The sequence below is a fragment of the Suricata suricatta genome, chromosome 8 (assembly GCF_006229205.1).
Source record: "Suricata suricatta isolate VVHF042 chromosome 8, meerkat_22Aug2017_6uvM2_HiC, whole genome shotgun sequence".
In the NCBI taxonomy this organism is placed as follows: domain Eukaryota; kingdom Metazoa; phylum Chordata; class Mammalia; order Carnivora; family Herpestidae; genus Suricata; species Suricata suricatta.
The window spans coordinates 16,022,903-16,044,716 of NC_043707.1; the positions used below are offsets into that span (position 1 = coordinate 16,022,903).

The window sequence follows — 21,814 nt, forward strand, 5'->3', positions numbered from 1 at the left end:
GCCTGTTTCGGATTCTGTCTGTCAGTCTGTCTCTCTCTCTGCCCCTCCCCTGCTCACACTCTGTCTCTCACTCTCTCAGAAATAAATAAACGTGAAAAAAATTTTAATGTAAGTGCTGTGTCCTCTGCCTCTTGGAATATAATTTCGGAGAAACTTTTTGGAGAACTCCAAACTTCTACATTTTAAATGCGATCCAGCAATGGCACTTCCAGGAAATATGTACTACCTAGATCTTGCACAACCACATAGAGACTTAGATGTGAGGGCGTTCACTTCAGGACTGGCTGTACTAGGAATTACTGGAGAGAATACAAATATCCATCCACTGAGGTTTGAGAAATCTCTTAAGGCACATTTGTACAATTATATGTCTTAGGGAAATGGGGTCCACCCAGCCCGCCTGTGCATGTGGCGTGGGAAGGCGTCCAAGGCCCTGTGGTAAGTGGAGAAGAGTAAAGTGCAGAACGGAGCAGGAGACCCTGGCCCGATGCTAAGTCCGTGTGTTAACAAATGCATCAGAACAAACTTGCAGACTATTTACATCAGCTGTCAACGGTGGTTTTCAGAGCAACTGGTCAGAAAGTACTTCCACTTTCTACTTCACGTTCTGTAGCGCCTGCGGTTTTTTAGGGTGAGCAGATCAGACATTTGGAATCAGGAAGATAATCCAGAGCATTGAGTAAAGTACCAAGCCCCATGGGCCCACGCTCCTGAAAGGCTGTAAATTATGTTTACAGTGTGATTCTAGCCTTACAAAACACGCCCGGGAAGGATCTGGAGAAGAACACGTCCCGAAGCATTAACTATCATTGCTCTGGGTAGGCGGCCTGCGGCAGGTTTGAATTTTGTCTTCTCTGTTTTCTAAGCGTTTTCCTTAAGCGTGAATTAACTTCCAAATTGGAAGAAGGAAATTCTGGGCTTGATTTTTGGACTTTGGAGAGATTGGAAAGTGTTAGCGAGGGAGCCCTGTCCCGTGCGGCCCATGTGTGCGCCTGTGTGTGTGTGTGTGTGTGTGTGTGTGTGTGTGTGAATGCGCGCCCCCACTCTGCCTTTTCTGCTCGGAGCAGGAGCCCAGCCGTGAGGCTCGGGCCTGGCCGTGCTTGGGGTGCCGTTCTGTTCGGGCTGAGCCCGTGGGAAGCTGAGCTGGCCCCAGCGGCTGAGGGATCCTGAAGGCGGGTGAGGAAATCTAGAATTGCTGTGCCACTCCCAGGGTTCAGCCCACCATCCCGCCCCCTCCCTGAGGCTCAGGCCCCTGCTTGGAAAGGAGTTTTGGTCTCACTGAGGCAGCAAAGAGGCTGCAGGGCCAAGGTTCAGGTTTTTCAGGGAAAGAGGGAGAAGGAATTGCTACCCAGTGTGGGTAGAGGAGTGTTTGGAAGAGACAGGAAAGGATTCCACCTTGGGATTGTAAAAGCAATAAAATGAGATTTTTAGTGTTATTTTTTAAAGCAATCTCTACATCCAATATGGGGCTCAAACCCATACCCCCTCATATCAAGACTTGCATGTTTTACTGACTGAACCACCTAGGTGCCCCTAAAAGGCCCACTTTAGGGGTGCCTGGCTGGCTAAGTCAGTTGAGCATCTGACTTCAGTACAAGTCATGGTCTTATGGTTTGTGGGTTTAAGCCCCTCGTCAGGCTCCATGCTGACAGCTCATAGCCTGGAGCCTGCTCGGATTCTGTGTCTCCCTCTCTCTCTGGCCCTCCCCTGCTTGCTTGTGTGAACACGTGCTCTCTCTCTCTCTCTCTCTCTTTCCCTTTCTCTCTCTCTCTCAAAAAAATAAATATTTTTAAAAAATTAAGAGGGGTACCTGTGTGGCTCAGTCAGTCAAGCAGCCGACTTCAGTTCAGGTTCATCATCTCGTGGTTTGTGGGTTTGAGCCCCGCGTCAGGCTCTGTGCTGACAGCTTAGAGCCTGGAGCCTGCTTCAGATTCTGTGTCTCCCTCTCTCTCTGTCCCTCCCCTGCTCACACTCTCTAAAATAAATAAAATGTTTAAAAGTTTTTTTAATTAAGAAAAATAAAGCAAAAAATGGGTTGTGTCATGATACTGTTGAGAATCAGCCTTATCGCCATAATATCATCTTTCCCAGTGAGTTCCCAGAAGCCCTGTTTCTCAACAAGTTTTGAAAGTTTGGGGGGATATTTTTGGTCCCCACAACAACGCAGGAGCACTAAGGCATTGAGTAGGTGGAGGGCATGGATGCTAAAAGTTTGAAGTGGGCAGAACAGTTCCGTGCAATGAATTTTCCTGCATCCCAGGACCTTGGAATATCTAATGGAAATCTGTTCCTAATCTGAGCCCAGAACTTAGCACTAAGTGATTGTAAAGGCAACGCATCCTTGGCATGGTTGGAGATATTCTGAGTTTAGACAGGGTATGCTGTCTATGATTTTCATTTAGGGTGGTAAAGTGGGACGTATTTGTGATTCATACATTTATGAAAAGCTGACATCGGCTCTGATAGGGTCCACAATTCCTCCTAGTAGGTAAGTGCGGTCCCTTGGAAGGGCTGTTTAGCATTTTAGGTGGATAAAACCAAAGTATATTTAACCACTCCCCATAGGTGGACATTTGGGTTGGATTCGGTTTTGCATACAGCAGTGCTTTGTATATATATGTTTGCAGATTTGTGGTTTTATTTCTCTAGGACACATCTCTCGATGTAAAATTTCTGGATCAGAATAAAGGAATTCATATCTTTTCATCTCAGTTCACTGCCAGGTTGCCTTAAGCGGAGGTTTAGACCCATTAGGCATGTGTGAGGGCACCCGTGTGCCCCACATCCTGGCCTGCAGTAATTACGAGCAGTCGTTAAAATGCTTGCCAGGCCAAACACGGAGGGATAAGGGGATTGGTGTCTTATTTTAGTTTCAACTTTTTGGTTACAGGTGAAGTGGTGTGTGTTTTCCTCTGTGTATAATGTTTCTTCTTTGGTTTCATGGTTAAGATATGTCACTTCTGGGGCACCTGGGTGGCTTAGTTGGCTAAGTATCCGACTCTTGATTTTGGCTCAGGTCATAATCTCATGGTTCATGAGATTGAGCCCTGCATCGGGCTCCATGCCTGGTTAGGATTCTCTCTCTCAAAATAAATAAAAAAACTTAAAAAAAAATGTGTCACTTCTGCCCATGGGAAGACCATGCCTATGTGAGAACAATAGAGTATTTTGGGAGTATTTCTCTCCTACTGACACTGTCTGCCTCCTCAGAGATGGGAGACACCTGGGAAATCACTGGGTGGGAGGTGGCTGGACAGCCCTGCCCCAGAGCCCCTGGTCTAACACTTCCGTGTGCCTTTTACAGGAAGCTTGGAAGCATGCAATTGAGAAGGCCAAGCACATGCCTGACCCCTGGGCTGAGTTCCACCTGGAGGATATCGCCACGGAATGTGCCATACGTCACAGGTTGGCAGCTTCTCTGGGTGTGCTCTGTGGCCCCAGGCTTCAAGGAGTCCTTGGGGGTATGGGTCCTGCTTCTGCTCATAATCAGTGAGGCCTACATGCCCTTGGAGGTCAAGGAGAAGGGCCTAATAATAGTATTTGCCAATGTTTGAGCATTTCTTCATGCTTATGGGGCTGCTCATCATCTCATTTCCTCCTCAGCGTGGTCCTGTGTATCCTTCAGCAAGGCTGAGCCACACTGCAGTAACAAATACGTCAGAGGCTCAATGCAGCAAAGGTGTACTTCCCACTTGAGTGAAGCTGGATGAGAGCCCCAGGACCCTTGGGGCCGCTCAGGGATCCAGGCTACTCCCATCTTGTGGCTCCACTGTCCCATCACGTGGCCCCTACAGTTGCCACCAAAGGGAAGGAGAATGCATGAGAGAGCATGCCAGCTTTTTGATGCCTTGGCACCAGGAAGATTCACAAAATGGAGCTCTGAGAATCTAGATTTCCTACTCGAAAAGGCAGAGGGAGAGAAAAGTTATGTTAGGGGGTTTCAAGAAGAAAGAAAAACAATAGCAAAAACCACCATTAGGTATAATTATGACGACAGTGGCCCTTATGTATGGAATCCACGAGACAGGTGCTGGCTGAAGCCCTCTGTATATATTCACTCATAAAACCTGAAGTACGAATCACATCAAGCGTTTGGGACCACTCTGAGAATCTGATGAGCACCCTCTCAGAAAGTTGCACACATATGTCTAATTCTGTTCATTGTATTCAAGGGCTCCTGGACCTGCCTCGGAGCCCAGCTGCACCCCACCCCCATCCCGTGACCTCTGTAGACCCCTCCGGTCTGAATCCTCTAAGCCAACACCTTGACTTCCCATAATTGCTGCAGGGGAAATAGAGGTTCGCCCAGGGTCACCCATGCAGTTAATAAGCTAGGCTTCTGACGCTCAGTTCAGTGTCTTTCATCAGAACTCTGTTTCAGATGCAGGAGACAGAAACCCAGTTCACAGCATTAAGCACGGAAGGGGATGTTTGGCTCGCGCATGCGGACTTCAGGCATGGCTGGTTCCACGTGTTCCAGGGATGCTTTGTGCTTGGACCTCAGATAGGCTCTCTTCTATCAGTAGTACAGATATTCCCTGAGGGCCTCATATTTCATTTTACCCAATAGAAGAGGATCTTTTCTTTCTTGAATTTTTTTTAAGCAAAAGTTCCATAATGGAATGCCGTTGGCCTGGCTTTGATTACATGCCCCTCTCTGAATCAGGCGTGTGCCAGGGAGCTTTGCTCTGATTCTGATGTGTCTAGATCACGTACCACACAGGCAGGAACAGCGTAGCCCTTTACGTCTTGCGGCACCGTGTCCCTGCTCCCACCCTGTGAGGAGATGGCTTAGGGCCTGGCATGCCCTCCCTCCCCACCCCTGGAAGCCCCCCTCCTGTCAGGCACTGGGGGCTGTGCTGGCAGCCACGGCCCGTGTTGTGGGGGTCCCAGGGGGGCAGGGTATGGACTCTGTTCCTGCCTGCCTGTAAGGCCATTGTGGTGACTGGCTGGTGACACATAGCCTCCAGGCTGAGGACACCAGGCGACCCAGGGAAACCCCTGGGAACGCCTGCCCCACATGCTGGGCCAGCTCTGTGTGTCCGGAGCTCCTTGGGGGCCAGGGATCAGGTCAGACTGTTTGTTTCCCAACTGAAGTGACTGCTGGCACAGGAGCTCAGGCACTGATGGCTGGAATCTCTAGATAATTTCTAAACTGGAGGGCTTCCTCCTCTCTTCCTGGTTTTTAAAGAGTTCTGGTACAGCCACCCCTTTATTGGGACAGCTTTCCTCTTCACTCACGCAGGTTCCAGTTGAAACTGACCTGGGTCTGATGCTGGCTCTCGAGCCTCAGTTTCCCCATCTGGAAAGTGGGCACAATAATTGTGCCAATCTCATAGAGCTGCTGCGGAGTTTAACTGAAGAGATCTGTGGAAACACCCCACAGATAGTGACTGTTCAGTGAACTTTGAGCAACTCTGACCTTTATGGTGTCAGTGGTTGTGAAGGACAAATGAGATCCTTCCAACGTCCCGTATCCCCCCTCTCCCTCAGCTTCTGGGTGCCTCTCAACCTTCAGTCTTTATTTATTTTTGAGAGGAAGACAGAGAATGAGAGAATGAGCCAAGGAAGGGCAAAGAGAGAGAGAGAGAGAGAGAGAGAGAGAGAGAGAGAGAGAGAGAGAAGGAGGGAGAGGGAGGGAGAGGGAGGGAGAGGGAGAGAGAGGGAGAGAGAGAGAATCCCAACCAGGCCCTACACTGTCAACACAGAGCCCGAGGTGGGGCTGGAACTCACGAAATATGGGCTCATGACTAGAGCCGAAATCAAGTGTCAGATGCTTAACCATCTGAGCTACCCAGGCACCCTCAGTCTTCAGTCTTTTTTTTTTTTTCCTAAAATATTCAGGGAAATTTCCCAGGCTTTTTTTTTTTTTTTTATGTCTATTTATTTTTGAGACAGAGAGAGACAGAGCTTGAGCAGGGGAGGGGCAGAGAGAAAGGGAGACACAGAATCCGAAACAGCCTCCAGGCTCTGAGCTGTCAGCACACAGCCCGACGCAGGGCTCGAACCCACAAACCGTGAGATCATGACCTGAGCCGAAGTCGGATGGTTAACCGGCTGAGCCGCCCAGGCGCCCCCTCAGTCTTCAGTCTTATTTGGAAGTGTGGGTAGACTGTTTTCTTTACCTTGGTCTCTACACAGTAATAGTAATAACCGTTGCTGTTATTTATCGAGCACTGTACTTGCCATGGACGGGTTGCAGGTACGCCGCGGCTCCAGCCAGCATCCCTTCTCCCGGCTCCAGGAGCTTGCCTGCCAGGCCTCTGCTTGTCTTTCCCCATAGAGGTTTCAGGCGCCGAGAAGCCTGTTCTTACCGAGCTGGGAGCATTTTGGAGCCTGTCCTGCTGAAGGGTGGGCCAGGGAGGCCTCTGCAGAGCTAAGAACACCTCAGCCCTAAGGGGAGGCTTTAGAATTTAGGGATTTACTGAGCTAGGAGTTCTCTACCTGGCAAATCTGTTTGAGGCCCAGCCAGGCCCAGGGGCAGATTTGCTCTGGGAAAGAGGATTCCTGAGAAAGGAGAGATGAAAATGTTCCAGAACCTTCTCTGTCTGTCTCTGCCTTGGGTGTCATCCTGCAGCCCCTTCCTGGGCTGGACTCAGAGGCAGAGCCCCCCCCACCTCAACACCCAACATACACACAGCCCTACCTGCACCGGGACACAGGCCCAGCCCAGGAGTCCGCAAGATCGAGGCGCTGCCGCTTCCTGTCCTGGGACACGCCGTTTGTTGTGTAGATGGGTTAAAATAAGGATATTTATTCATTCCGTCAGTTCATCCAACATGCATTTCTTAAGGCTCCACCTGCATCAGGCCCTACAGTGAAGAAAACAGACATGGGTGTGCCTTTGTGGGGTGACAGTCCAGTGGGGGTCCAGATGGGAGACAAGCCCACCCACAGCACAAAGTGCCAGGCAACATGTTGTAGAGAAAAGGGGAGACCAGTGGAGGGGGGGGGCCTGGGAGGGTGGGAGCGTGTCCACAGACCCGACCTAGGAGGTCGCCTCGGCCTGTGGGTAAAGGGATCTTGATCCAACACCAGTGAGTAATAAGATCATGTGATGGACGCTGTGCCCTGGGGTGGCTTCTCTCTGCAGGTACAACGCTGTCACTGGGGAGTGGCTACAAGACGAAGTTCTGATCAAGATGGCTTCTCAGGTAGGCTGTCCCCAGCCCAGCGGTGACAGGGCTGAGTGGGGATTCTTCTTGAGCGGACTTCTGTCCCTGTTCCCTCCGCTTTATACTCACTTAATAGTTTTAACACTGGGGCGTTCTATTATTGTGTATTTTATTTAACAGCTTTATTGAGATAGAATTCACACACTATGCCACATACCGTTATTTAAAGTGTATGGCTCAGTGGTTTTTCATATAGTCACAGAGTTATCTGACCGTCACCCGATCGACTTCACCATCTTCCGGAGAAAGCCCATACTTACCCAACAGCAGCCAGCCCCCATCCCCTCAGCTCCCCCTGCCCTGGGCAACCACTAATCCACTCTCATCTCAATGGAATGACCTATTTTGGACATTTTATATATTTATCATATATCAAAAGATGATCCTTGGCACTCTTGTCGAAAATCACTTGACCATTAATATGTATATCAGTTTTCAAAAGTTGCAGGTCGCCACCTAAACCTGAGCTGTAAAAGGAACCCAGTGGCTTGCAGTCATGAATTGGAGGGGGGAGGGGGGTGGGCGGAAAGGAGTAGACAAGAAAATAGAGCACTTCCTGCATTGTCAGGGGGAGGGTAGTTTTGCAAAACTTTGCTTAGTTCATCACACACTCAGAAAAGGGTACAGCTTGATGAGTTTCGCAAAGTGAGCATACCATGTAATGAGCAGCCCCCCAAAACCCACCTGCACCCCAGTCACTACTCCTTCCCCCCAGCGGTAAGCACCAACTCGCAATCTCTTGCCCCGGATTCGTTTTGCCCATTTGTGGATTTCCTATAAATGGAGCCATGCAGGACGTATTCTTTGGAGTGTGGCTTCTTCTGCTCAGCATTTTGCCTGTGACGTTCATACATGTTTTGACTAGCTCTATATTTTATAGAATAGTAGAACAATAGAAGATATTTATTCTCATTGCTCTCTAATATTACATTAAGAGAGGTAGACCTGATTAATTTTTCTATCAGACTGGTTGTTTCCACTCTTTTCCTGTTACAGAAAACAGAAAAGCAGGGCTGCAAAAATATCCTTTAATATGCACTGTCTCTGCATAACGTTTTCACCCCGCTGGGGGTTCTTCCCCTCAGTGGGGGGAGGGGGAGGGTGGCCTCCTCACCTGAGAAGCCTCTAGGCACAAGTTTGGTTGGGCTCTGGTGCTGGAGCAGGGGAGGGAGGGCCCAGGGATTTTAGGATTGAGATGAGGTCCAGGCATCCATTTGGTGGATGGTGGCGGGTGATGTCCAAGGGGAAGAAAACCTCTTCCTGACTCAGGATGGCTTCTGAGTGGGGCATGGGGACTGATAACCCTCTGTGTGGTGTCTTTCAGCCCTTCGGCCGTGGAGCTATGAGGGAGTGCTTCAGGACGTAAGTGCCTCAGCCTGGTTCTTGGGTCCCTGCCCGGATCCCCTCAGGCTCCTAAGAGCAGGAGGCAAGGCTGCATTTCTGGCAGAGAAACTGAGACAGTGGTCTCTGCTTTTTGTAGGCCAACCCTCTCTGTCTGCTCTCCCTTGGACCACACGATGAGCCTGGCTATGGGGATGGGCTCGGGGAGAACATGGAATATCCCACTAACCTCTGCTCTGGTGTTTGGGGGCCAAAAGGCCGACAGATATGGGATAAGAGACCTTTGACAATGTCCCTTAGTCCCCTTCCCAGCTCTTTGAAGGGTGTTGTAAGTTAGGCTGGGTCCCCCGTGAACCCAGGTGCCCAGGTGGGCCCTCTGCCTTTCCCTCCAGGAAGAAGCTCTCCAACTTCCTGCACACCCAGCAGTGGAAGGCGGCCTCCAACTACGTGGCAAAGCGCTACATTGAGTCCGTGGACAGGGACGTGTACTTCGAGGATGTGCGTCTACAGATGGAGGCCAAGCTCTGGGGAGAGGAGTATAATCGGCACAAGCCCCCCAAGCAGGTGTGTGACAGCCTTACCGCCCCCTTCCCACACGCGGCGGCCGGGGACAGAGACCGGAGACCAGGGCAGCAGTGGTCCCAGGCACAGGTTACCTTCATGGTGTTGTTGTTCTTTTAATTTTTTTATGTTATTTATTTTTGAGAGAGAGAGAGAGATAGACCATGAGTAGGGGAGGGGCAGAGAGAAGGAGACACAAAATCTGAAGCAGGCTCCAGGCTCTGAGCTGTCAGCACAGAGCCCATCGTGGGGCTCAAACTCCAGAACTGTGAGATCATGACCTGAGTCGAAGTCAGATGCTCAACCGACTGGGCCACCCAGGCGCCCCTCACTTCATGGATTGAACAGTAGCTAATAACAATCATCATTTACTGAGCATGATGGGTCAAGTACACTGCATGCAAAGAGTCATTTATTCCTAAAAACAGAGCTTGGAGGTTATTTGAGATTAAGATGCTTTGATCCCATTTATGAATGGGATCTAGGAGTCAGGATTTTTGTTTGCAAGTGTTAGAGACCCACTCAAATGGGCTTAATCCAGAAAAGGAATTTTTGGCTTTATGTAACTAAGAAATAGGGCTGGCTGCAGGTACGGCCAGATCCAGGACCCATTAGGATATTGAGACACCCCCCGCCCCATCTCTAGCCTTGGAATTCTTCTGTATGGCATCACTCACCGGCAGCTTCTCAATTCATAGTGGTGAGTTGGTCCCTAGCAGCTGCAGGCTCACGTTCTGTTTTCTCAGAAACCTTGGTGGGATATGACAATACTTGTTTTCCCAGAAGTTCCACTAACTCTCAGAACTGGGTTTCATTGGCTCTCATTAGGTCAGGTGCCTATTGCCAAGCCAATCACAGTGGCCAGGGAAGGGAATACGCAGCCTGGGGAGGCATGAGCCATGTGCTCACCCTTAGAGACAGAAACGTGGGTCCTTTCCCTTGACTTTGTAGACCGAGATTGGTGGCTCCTAAGAAAAAGCAGAAGGAAGGGGAGAATGGATAGCATGTCCGCCCCTGGGGAGCCCCAGGCTCAAAGGAGTTTAAGTGACCTTCGCAAACAGGAATGGAGCCAGGGCTCAGATCCAGGCTTTCCAAGCCCCTGCCCAGTTGGCCTCTTCACTTGAGCCCCCAGGGTGTTTAGTGACCCCAGGCCCAGCAGAATTTCCTGTTGGCTGTGGACATTGGAGGAAATAGCACTCCATGCCTCTGCCTGATTCACAACTCAGCTCTCCCACTGTTTGAACACCTACTAGACACAAGACACTGTCTCTGGGGTGCTTTGGGAGAGCTGCACTTCTAAGAATCCAGCAGAATTTACTGAGTGCCTGCTATTTGCAGGTCCCTTGATTAAGTGCGCTTGGGGTAGACACAAGAAGCCATAGTCCCCAGCCATGGAGGCTGTGACCACCTTGCTGCATGCCATCCTGACCTTTCCTTCTCTTCCTCCCTAAGCTTGTTCCTGCCTCAGGACCTTTGCCCTGACTGTGCCCCAGCCTGCATCCTTGCATGATGTGCTCCTTCTATGTGTCACCTGCTCAGTGAGGCGCCCCAGGCCACCCTGAATGAAGTGGCCCTTCCTCTGCCATCTCCGTCTGTCACATCATTCTGTTTGTTCTGGTTCTTTTGTTGGGAGCAGTTAGCGCCATCTGAAAGAGACTGGGTAGTTAATATTGTGGTTGCCTCTCTCCCCCAAGGACAGGGATTTTATCTGTGTTATTTACTCTGTATGACTGTCCGTAGGTGGTCACTAAACAGTGTGGTTGTTTGAATTGATGAGGGGAAAGGGATGTAGTTGTTTGAGAAGGAACTGGCTGTCCCCTCCCGGCTGCATCCCTGTAGTGAGCCCCCTGGCCAAGCAGGTGGCCTTGCCACAGACTTCCTTATAGGGATGGAGCCAGCATTTGGGGTGAGAACCTCTGAGAACCAGCTGCTCCTTCCCCTTCGGCTGGTTCTTGGAACCGAGGCCAAGTTTGGGGCAACTCTCAGCTCAGGGCCTTTCAGCCTCTGCAGCTGTTATCTGCCTGTCTAGCGACACAACCAAATGGTTCCTTGGATGGTTGTTTCCTTGGGAAACACAAACCTGGGGATCCTTCTAAGCTGGGTGTCACTGAGGGGGCGGGGCGCCATGGAGACTCAGTGTCTCAGGTCTTACCACCCCACTTTACACACCATTCATAGGACTTACACATTTCCTTCTCCGTATTAAAGATGTGCTTGGTAAAAGAAACTCAGCAAGGAATGTCTAAGTTCCCATATTTCCCCATTGCAGGGAGAGAGCCGCTGGTCATAGTTTGGTGTTTATTGCTCTGGAGTTGTGTCTACTGGTAATAATAACATAAGCAAACGTTGACAGACTCTTTCATGTATCAGCACATTTTATCCTCACACTAAGTGTGAGATGCCCGTTCCACAGGTGAGGAAACTGAGGTGCAGTTGGTGAACTAAATTGCCCACACTCACAGTATTAGTGCAAGACACTGCTAAGTTGCTTAGCATGCAGACCCCTGTGTGGTCAGGCAAAACGGTTTCTTTCTCTCTCATCTGACAGTCCCTCTTTGGTGGGGGGCTCAGGTTGGGCTGGTGCCTCACTTCTTTGAGTCATCCAGAAGCCTGGGTCCTCTGTCTTGTTTTTCCGCCTTACCCCGGGGTGTGGCCCTGGAGCACATGGTCAGATTGGCCTCACTGGGAGATGTCCATTCTACAGGCTCAGGAAGGCCAGAGGAGGAGGGGCAGGCTGGGGTTACATCATCACTGCTGCTCAGTTCCCATTGGCTGAGCTTAGTCACATGGCCACACCTAGCTGTAGGGGAAGCCAAGCAATGTCATCCCTCCTGGATGGCTGTCCATCATGCTGGAACTCAGATGGGGGCTATCTTAGTCCCTTTGGGCTGCTCTAACAAAACTTTTTTTTTTAAGTTTATTTATTTTGAGAGAGAGCATGAGCCGGGGAGGAGCAGAGAGAGAGGGAGAAAGAGAATCCTAAGCAGGCTCCACACTGCCAGCATAGAGCCTGACATGGGGCTTGATCCCACAAACCACGAGATCATGACCTGAGCTGAAACTGACTGAGGATGCTCAAGCGACTGAGCCGCCCAGGCGTCCCTGGACTGGGCAACTTACAAACCACAGAAATTTATTGCTTACAGTTTTGGAGGCTGGGAAGTCGAAAACCAAGGTGCCAGCCTGGTCCCATTCATAGCCAGTGCCACCTCGCTGTGTCCTTGCATGGCGGAAGGAGCAAAGGAGCTGTGTGGTCACCTTTATCGGGACACCAATCCCATTCATGAAGGCTTCTCACTCATGACCTAATCCCCTCCCAGAGGCCCCACCGAATACCGTCGACCTCTGAGGGTTAGGATTTGAACATACGAATTTTGGGGAGATGCAGTTAAGCCATCACAGTGGTTTTCATTTTCAAAAGAAAAGGGGAGATTGGTTCTGGGGACACTGGGCTTACAGGGAGCTGTTAACTGACGGAGCCAGGACTGGAGCCCAGGCCAGCGGCCCTCCCAAGCGATCTGCATCGGAGTCGGAGGTGAGGCGTGTGCCGCCCGGCTCGTGCCTGACCTGCTGCCCTCCCACCAGGTGGACATCATGCAGATGTGCGTGGTGGAGCTGAAGGACAGGCCGGGCAAGCCTCTCTTCCACCTGGAGCACTATATCGAGGGCAAGTACATCAAGTACAACTCCAACTCGGGCTTTGTCCGTGATGACAACATGCGCCTGACACCACAGGTGAGGCCCCTGGAGGGGAGGGTCCCCATGGGTATGAGGTCTCACCCCGAGAGGGCCTGCAAGCCCCATGGAGGAGCCCAAAGTAGACTCTGTAACGAGACACGCCAGCCAGCTTCTGTCCCTGCAGAATTAAACAGGGCTCCTTCATTTATCTGTTCCTCTATGCACCTCTTCCTTTTTTTTTTTTAATGTTTATTATTTATTTTTTGAGAAAGAGAGTAAAAGAGCATGAGCAGAGGAGGGGCGAGAGGGAGGGAGACACAGAATCCAAAGCAGGCTCCAGGCTCCCAGGTATCAGCACAGAGCCCGATGCGGGGCTCGAACATGACCTGTGAAATCATGACCTGAGCCGAAGTTGGACACTTAACCAACTGAGCCACCCAGGGGCCCCATATGCAACTTCTTACGGAGAAAGGCCCCACTGTGGGCAGAGCGGAGGTGTTGCAGCCCCTCAGTGGTGGCCAACGTGTCTACGTAGTCCACAGCCTGGTCTCTAGCGATCACTCACCTTAGTCTTCCTGTGTCCCCCCCACTTGACCCCCAGGCCTTCAGCCACTTCACGTTTGAGCGTTCCGGGCACCAGCTGATTGTGGTGGACATCCAGGGTGTGGGCGACCTCTACACTGACCCGCAGATCCACACCGAGAAGGGCACGGACTTTGGAGATGGCAACCTAGGTAGGTGGGGAGAGCCAGCCTGTTTCCTTGGAGACCACACTCCCTGTGCCCCCAAATCTCCCAGCTCTCTGTACACACAAGGAAACCGGCCGAGGCAGTAGATTGGCCTTTCCAAGATGGTGGGGGTGGAAGCCTGGGACGCCTGAGCCCTGCCACTTCAGGGACTGCCCTTGCCACGGTTTTGGTGCCCAGCACCACCCAGGTTGTAAAGCAAGGTGCTGCTCCAGACTCCCCTGTTCTGCCTGCAGGTGTCCGGGGGATGGCGCTCTTCTTCTACTCGCATGCCTGCAACCGGATTTGCAAGAGCATGGGCCTCACCACCTTTGACCTCTCACCAAGAGAGAGGGACGCTGTGAATCAGAACACCAAGCTGCTGGTGGGTGCCCCGTGAACCGCAGGCTACTGGAAGAGCCCTTTCCTCCCTGGAGGGTTCCTATGTGACATGGGTGTCTGTTTTTCTCCAGCAATCAGCCAAGACCATCTTGAGGGGGACAGAGGAAAAGTGTGGGAGCCCCCGAGTAAGGACCCTCTCTGGGAGTCGCCCTCCTCTGCTTCTTCGCCTTTCAGAAAACTCTGGAGATGAGAACATGAGTGATGTGACCTTTGACTCTCTCCCTTCCTCCCCATCTTCAGCCACACCACACAGCCAGAAACTGGACCACCTCAGTGAGTGATGTCTTTTCCCCTGGTCATTGTGATTGGAGGGGACAGGCTTTAGAAAGAACATAATGAAACTGACTTTCACTTATCTGCTAACCAAAAAGAGTCATGGCCCAGATGGTTGTACGAGTGAGTTAGTTTAATAAATTTTCAAGATTCATGTCATCTGAATGCTATAAAAACATACCCTGTTTTAGATAGCATATTTTTTCAATGTGTTTCATGAAACTAGCAAAACCTTTACACCAAAATTTCACCAAAAAAGCAAGAAAAGAAAACTGCATTCCAACCTCACTTATAAATATGCAATACAGAAATTCTAAGTAAGGTATTAACAAAAACTGGCAGTATCTTTGACAGAATAGTCTGTTATAATCAAATGTGTTTTTGCAAGCATCTGAGAGTTGTTCCACATTAGGAAATCTATGAACATCCTATGAATAGGTCAGAGGAGGAAAATGGAATCATTATGCTCAAAGTTAAAGTGATAGAGTTTGCTGATGAAGCGGACGCAGGGTCTGCAGGAAAGAGAGGAGGCAAGGCTGACTCCAGGGGTTTGATCTGAAGAATCATAAGGGTGGTGTGGCCATGTCTTCAGCTGGGGGACACTGCGGAGGAGCTGAAGAGGAAGATTTTAGTGTGAAATGTCAAGCCTTTTAGACCTTTCCCCTAGAAGACTTGGGGTATAGTTCGAAGCAGGAATTGACAGACTTTTCTTAGAAGGCCAGAGCGTGAGCACTTTAGACTTCGGGGACATACGGCTTCTGCATTAGCAGCTGAACATGGCCATCGACAGTATGTAAATGAGTAGGTGTACCTGTGTTCCAAGAAAGACATTAAATTTTCTATTTCATGTCATTTTCACGTATCTCAAATTATTCTTTTAATGTTTCCAACCATTTTAAAATGGAAAAACCATATAAAAATGGGAGCAGGCTGGATTTGGCTGTGGCAGCTCAGGGCAGGCGACAGAGCCTGGGAACCACCAGGAGGGAGGTGGTGGGTTGTGAAGCCATCTGAGGCTCCCAGCTTGTAGCTGCTCCCTGGGCCCCAAATATACACATGGCTGTTCTTCCTTCACACCTGCACCTCACTCAAGGCCAACCGCAGCCCAGGCACGTGTGCTTCTAAGCACACTGCACAAGTGTATTTGCATTACAGCCTTGAGGAGGCACAGGGGTGAAGTTACCTGCTTAGGACCCCCTCCTAGGAGGGGGGTCCTCCAGGTGCTGACAGCATTCTTCCCCCAGTTTTGTACCATGTTCAAAGAAAATTTACAGAAAAGCCTGGTGGCAGGTGCATTCAGCTCTAGATTGTCGTCAGTCTTTGAAAAGTTCCCGTGGTAGTGCCGGTGCGTTATCTCTGTTTTCTCCTGCCCAGATTGGCCTGTGTTCAACGACCTTGACAACATGGTAGCCCGAGACCAGGACCATCTGGACAACCACCGGGTAGGTTGGAAAGGGATCTCCCCGTCTGCTCTGGGCACTGCCAGGGGCCACAGGGAAGTGCGGATGACTCAGTCTCCTGCCCAGGGCAGTGCTGTCCTCTGAGAAGAATTGGGTCTGTTGCGGTTCCCGGGGATGGTAGGAGGAGAGGAAATCCAACTTGGAAACAGTGCAACCTTCTTGTAAATGCTGAGCCAGCTCAGCCCTGGTGTGGTTTGGCCACATGCGTGTGCACAGCTGTCCTGGGGAGGGAGCTGTCCTGGGTTTCAGACAGTGACTTATAGCACAGTCCAGCATGATGCTCTCAGCTTGGACAAACAGGACAGGCTTCCAGCAGCTTCTGGGGGACTCTGAGGAAGCTGAAGACACTGCATTTGCATTCAGGCAGACATATTACCATGTCAAAGTAAAAACTCACAGGAATTTTAAGAACAGACTTCAGAGAGATGTCACCTTTGCCCAGACCTCAGGTGCACTTTAAGCTGTACCCTGGGATTGCAAGTTCAAGTTCACTCTTGACAGCTTTTCAGAGTTTTTGAGTGGAAGGAAAAAAAATAAGCATAAGACACTGTTTCAAGAGTTTGATAGATACTCTAAGCCTCAACAACTCGCGTGGGGTTCTGTGCTGACAGCTCAGAACCTGGAACCTGCTTCAGATTCTGTCTCTCTCTCTCTCTCTCTCTCTCTCTCTCTCTGTCCTCCACTGCTCATAGTCTCTGTCTCTCTCTCAGAGATATATATATGTTTTTTTACATTTATTTATTTTTGAGAGACAGTGAGTGAACAGGGGAGGGACAGAGAGAGAGGGAGACACAGAATCCGAAGCAGTCTCCAGGCTCTGAGGTAGTAGTCAGCACAGAGCCCAATGTGGGTCTCGAACCCACGAACCATGAGATCGTGACCTGAGCTAAAGTTGGACGCTCCAACTGACTAAGCCATCCAGGCACCCTTCTCTCTCTCAAAAATAAACAAACATGCAGGGCACCTGAGTAGCTCAGTCGGTTGGGTGTCCAGCTTTGGCTCAGGGTATGATCTCGTGGTAAATGAGTTCAAGCCCTGCATCAGGCTCTGTGCCTCATAATAAGGGGAGGTGGAAGAGAAGTCCGTAGGGCTTCTAGAAACAAGGGCAGAGCCTTTTGACGATATACAGCTCTGTGGGGTGGAGGGATCCCTGGCCAGACGAGAGGCCAAGGATTCCGCTGTGTACCTTTGCATGGCTCCCGTCTGTCTGGGACAGAGATCCAGGTTTCACATTCATGTTCACGATACCAACTTTCTTTTAAAGATATATTTATTTAAAATAAAATGGCTAATGTATAGAGAAATAATAAGCATGAATTCACAAAAGTTGTTTTACCTGGAGCAGGAAGGAAATAGAGTTCCAGGGAGGGACACACAAGTGGTCTAGATTTTTCAGCAATGTCTTAATTTCTTTTAAAAATAAAGGATCCAGGGGCACTTGGGTGGCTCTGTTGGTTAAGTTTAACCAACTGGGCCACCCAGGCGCCCCTTAGTATTCTCTGTTTTTAGTGGTGTGTTTGAAATACTAGTTAGTGGAACAAAGAAGGAAACAAAAGTATGAGCTGAATGGTGATGCAGGTGACATGCAGGATGGCTGGGACACTTGTAGAAAAATGACTGAAGTTTAGAGATTCTGAATTATCTAGAAGAATAAAAAATATGCCCCAATTTTGGCAGAGGGCTTCATTGTAGTAAATACTGCACTCAGTGCTACATTTGTGTCCAGGGGTCATATCTCATAAACAGCCTTTGTTTTCTGCCCATGAGCCCCTCTTAATAACAGGACTTCCTGTGGTCCATTCCCTCAGTGACCAACACCTCACTTCTTCCTCAGAGCCCTTCAGTGTAGGTCTGATCCTGAATAACCCCTGTGGCTAAGGAAGTTGCTGTCCAGGGTCCCAGCTGGCAAGTCACAAAGCTCAGACTTGAGCCCAGGCAGTCTGGCTTCAGAGCCCAAGCTCTTTGCCACTACTTTGTACTGTTTCCTTGTCACCCAATCAGCAAGCGCAAAGGGAGGAGGATGTTAATTGAAGTGCCAGGACAAAGGAGAGATAGCAAATGGCTGGGATGTCCAGAAGTAACCGCCATTCAGAGGATCACTGAGACCCTAGGGCCATCTTCTCTCCACAGGACTCTGAGAACAGTGGGGACAGCGGATACCCCAGTGAGAAGCGGGGGGAACTGGATGACCCAGAGCCCCGAGAACATGTAAGGAAGCCCCTCCCCGGGGAAATGAAACCAGAGTGTTCTGTTGCCTCATTGTCCAGGGGGATGGAAAGGTGGGAAGGAATGAGTGGGTTGTGAGAACATACTAGGTGAATTGATACACAAGATCATCTCAGGTAAAAATAAAGGCAGGAAAGAAGATAAAACAGGGTAATGTGGACCAGAAAGTTTAGTAAGGGGACGAGTGTGGGCGATTAAATAAGATTGAAAGTGGCAGACACCTCTTATGAGAGAGCTGGCAGCTCAGGGTGCTGGGTCATCGGCTGGAATGGTGTCAGTGGAAAGGCACAGCCTGACACGTGGTGGTGTGGCCTCCCTGGGGAGTGCGCGGGAGGACACTGGCGCAGGTGGCTCAGGCAGTGTCTGCCCCTTAGAGGTTTTACCAGGTACCAGAATTGAGTCTGAGCATCCACATCAGTCTTGCTGGGAGCCCTTTGGTCTCAGCTTTGTTACTGCAAGTAAAGACCTGTCGTGGGAGCTTTGGTAAGAGAAAGGAGCTTTTTTGGTGCTTATCTGGCCCAATCCTGTCCCTTTGAGTTATTTCCATCTGTGCACACAGAGAGGGCGAGAGGAAGGCTGTGGGCACACCAGCACATGGGTCCCGCCTGTTACCCAGCGTCCTCTGTTCTTGGCACATGAGTTTCAGCTGCCCCTCCTAGAGGCCAGGCCTGTCCCCTGGGAGGAGGGTCTCCTGGGGGGGGGGGGGCTGAACCTGTCTCTTGGAAGAGGGTCCCCTGGGGAGGGCAGGACCAGTTCTTGGGAACTGCTCTTTGGCTCACTCTACCCTCCACCTCCTTCAGGGCCACTCAAACGGTAACCGGAGGTACGAGTCGGATGAAGACAGCCTGGGCAGCTCCGGACGGGTAATGTGCCCGAGGCAGCCTTGTCAGAACCACATGCTTGCCTTTTCCAGCCCCTGACCCTCTTCCCTGGTGTCCCTGCTGCCTGCCCAGGCACCTCACACATCAGCTAAGGTTTTGTAAAGGAGCCAGGCCCCTTGGCAAATACTTTTTGAGCCCCTAGCCTGGGCGGGACACCGGGGGCTCTGTGGAGAGGAATAGAGAAGAGCAGGATAGCCCATCCTTGGGGGGTGGGGGGAGCTGTAAGGGCCACAGCTCACATAGTAAAGTAATGCCCAGGTAAGTGCTTCGGAGAATTCATTCATTTACTCACAACCACCCAATGAGACAGGCTAATGTTATTCATCCCTATTTTACATATGAGAAGACGAGGCTCTAAGCAGCTTTCCCCAGGTCACCCTGTTTCTAACAAGCATCTCAAGAGCTCATTATCATCAGGCAGATGTGGGAAGACCAGCCCTCGGGAACCCTTCTCTAGCTGAACCAGAAACACATTTTGAACCTCTCACTCTAGCCTTTGTGAGTCTCCCACTTGCCAGGTGCTTCCTCCTGCTGTGGTCACATCTCCTCGAAGCCCACCTGCTCCCCCAGAGTGGCCCCCTGTGGCACCTCCTGTGGGAGCCTTCTGTGATTGCCCCAGCAGGCTAGACTCTTGCTCTTTCCAGAACACAGAGCATTCACCACTCAGTGTTTATTTACCAATGGTGCAAGGTCTCAGCAAAGTATAGAGCAGGGTTGTTTGACTGTGGTGCCATTGACACTCTAGGCTGGGCCCTTCTTTGTCGTGGGGGGTGCCCTGTGCATTGCAGGGTGTTTAGCGCACACATGTGCACGCAGCTGCCTGGCTCAGTCCCGCAAGGATCTTTGGAAGAGGGTGTCTGTAGCTAGAATATGATGTGTTTTCCAAATCCATTCCCTGAAGCACTGTGTTGATGCCCAAAGGAAAGCGAAGTGGATTTGCTGCAGGCTCTGAAGTCAGACTTTCCTGGCCCATCGTGTGGGTCACTGGCCAAGGAGGCAGCTTACGGTCCAACCAAACCCTGCTTGATAAATGAGGGGGAAACACTTTGAACTGCCGCAGTCCATTCTGCTGGCCTTTGTGTGTTGTCCTATAATGTTCCCTCAGCGCCCACAAATGGGCAGGATTAGAGGGATTAGAAATGGAGCCGTGTTTGTCCAAGAAAATTGGACACCTCAAGGGTTCTCCCCCTGCGTCTGGCCAACCAGGCTCGTGCAGTAGAGCAGCAGGCAGCTGGTGATGGTGCCTGCGTCCCCGGCCCCTCATTCCCTCGCCTGTAAACCGCCGTGCCCGCTTCCCTCCTCCAGGTGTGTGTAGACAAGTGGAATCTCCTCAACCCCTCCCGCCTCCACCTGCCCAGACCTTCCGCCGCGGCCCTGGAAGTGCAAAGGCTTAATGCTCTGGACCTTGAAAAGAAAATCGGGAAGTCCATTCTGGGGAAGGTACAGTGATGCCTGCTCCAGAGCCCTTTTTCCGCTGAGCCAGAGCCCAGCTCACGCCCCTGCTCCGCTCATCGCTTCCTTCCGCAGCGCTGGGCGGCCCCGGGGTGCTTCTGCCCAGGCAGCTGGGCCATCAGCCAAGTCTGTGTGGCAGGTCCATCTGGCCATGGTGCGCTACCATGAGGGCGGGCGCTTCTGCGAGAAGGACGAGGACTGGGACCGCGAGTCGGCCGTCTTCCACCTGGAGCACGCGGCCGACCTGGGCGAGCTGGAGGCCATCGTGGCCCTCGGGCTCATGTGCTTGCAGCTGCCCCACCACATCCTGGCCGACATCTCTCTGCAGGTGAGGGGCAGCGGGGACCCAGCTGTGGGTGGGGGGCAGCAGCTCAGTCATCATCCCCCCCATCCTGCAGGTTTGTGCATGCCCCGGAAACTTCCTGAGTCCCAGTTTGAGGCCAGGCACTTGCAGGTTAGCTGAAACTGGTAGGACTGGGCCGTGCCCCTGGGGATCAAGTACAAGATGACAGTCATGATTCCAGGCAATTATGACACGGCATGATGGGAGAGAAGGGAGTGGTGGAAGCAGACGAGAAGGGCCCTGAGTGGGCCTCACGGGCCTGGTGGAGGCTTCCTGATAGCGGGTTCCAGCTGTACCCCTGGTGGTGAGAACAGAGCCTGATGCACAGTGCATACTCAGCGTGCATTTGCGGAGTGGATGAATGGGGTGACCTCTGAGTTAGGCCTGAAAGCTGAGTGGGAGTCAGCCAGGCAGAAGAGCGGGGGAGGCGAGCCGTCCAGGCAGAGGGAACAGAGGTGACAGGGGGGTCAGAGCGGGAACTTCATTTGCCACTGATAAGAGCAACTTCTTTGCTGACTCAGATAATGGTTTTAAATACTGAAAAACAGGGGCGCCTGGGTGGTTTAGTTATTTGGTTAAGCATCCAACTCTTGGTTTCAGCTCAGGTCATGATCTCAGGTTCATGGATTCAAGCCCCACATAGGGCTCTGCACTGACAATGTGGAGCCTGCTTGGGATTCTCTCTCATCTCTCTTTCTCTCTCTCAAAATAAATAAACTTAAAGGGTGCCTGGGTGGCTCAGTCCATTAAGCGTTCGACTTCAGCTCAGGTCATGATCTCACGGCTCGTGGGTTCGAGCCCTATGTCGGGCTCTGTGCTGACAGCTCAGAGCCTGGAGCCTGTTTCTGATTCTGTGTCTCCCTCTCTGACCCTCCCCCGCTCATAGTCTGTGTGTATGTGTCTCTCTCTCAAAAATAAAAATAAAACATTAAAAAATTTTAAAAAATAAGTAAACTTTTTAAAAAATACTGGAAAATGTTTCTTCAATTTCCCGTGCTAGTCACAATGTAATGGTTATAAATGTGACACACTTGTAAGTTTAATCTGTGTTATTAATATTTTCTCCATCCCTTGGTTTCTATCAAGACCATCAAAAAGAATAATCAAAGTCTGATCTGTAGTGGGAGGCCTGGTTAGCTTAGTCAGTAGAGCATGAGACTCAATCTCCGGGTGGTGAGTTCAAGCCCCGTGTTGGGCATTCAAAGCCCCGTGTTGGGTGTAGAGCCTACTTAAAAAAACAAAAACTAAAAAACAGGGGTGCTGGGGCCTCAGTTGGTTGAGCATCCGACTTCAGCTA

General features: G+C 50.9%; 1 protein-coding gene across 3 annotated transcripts in view; it reads left to right on the plus strand.

The window, feature by feature from the left end:
• EEF2K (eukaryotic elongation factor 2 kinase) overlaps positions 1–21,814 on the plus strand; it is a 61,885-nt gene that overhangs the window by 27,875 nt on the left and 12,196 nt on the right. The window contains exons 1-14 of one of the 3 annotated variants that reach the window (XM_029947518.1): positions 647–836; positions 3,305–3,405; positions 7,094–7,154; positions 8,500–8,537; positions 8,909–9,080; positions 12,663–12,812; positions 13,357–13,489; positions 13,738–13,865; positions 13,954–14,155; positions 15,530–15,597; positions 17,746–17,823; positions 18,642–18,704; positions 20,028–20,162; positions 20,314–20,502. In XM_029947518.1, the coding sequence (XP_029803378.1) occupies positions 3,341–3,405; positions 7,094–7,154; positions 8,500–8,537; positions 8,909–9,080; positions 12,663–12,812; positions 13,357–13,489; positions 13,738–13,865; positions 13,954–14,155; positions 15,530–15,597; positions 17,746–17,823; positions 18,642–18,704; positions 20,028–20,162; positions 20,314–20,502 (1,482 nt within the window). In that variant the 5' untranslated portion in view covers positions 647–836; positions 3,305–3,340. Of the gene's footprint in view, positions 1–646; positions 837–3,304; positions 3,406–7,093; positions 7,155–8,499; positions 8,538–8,908; positions 9,081–12,662; positions 12,813–13,356; positions 13,490–13,737; positions 13,866–13,953; positions 14,156–15,529; positions 15,598–17,745; positions 17,824–18,641; positions 18,705–20,027; positions 20,163–20,313; positions 20,503–21,814 lie in introns of those variants that run through there. The other 2 variants (XM_029947517.1, XM_029947516.1) reach the window with 2 other exon arrangements.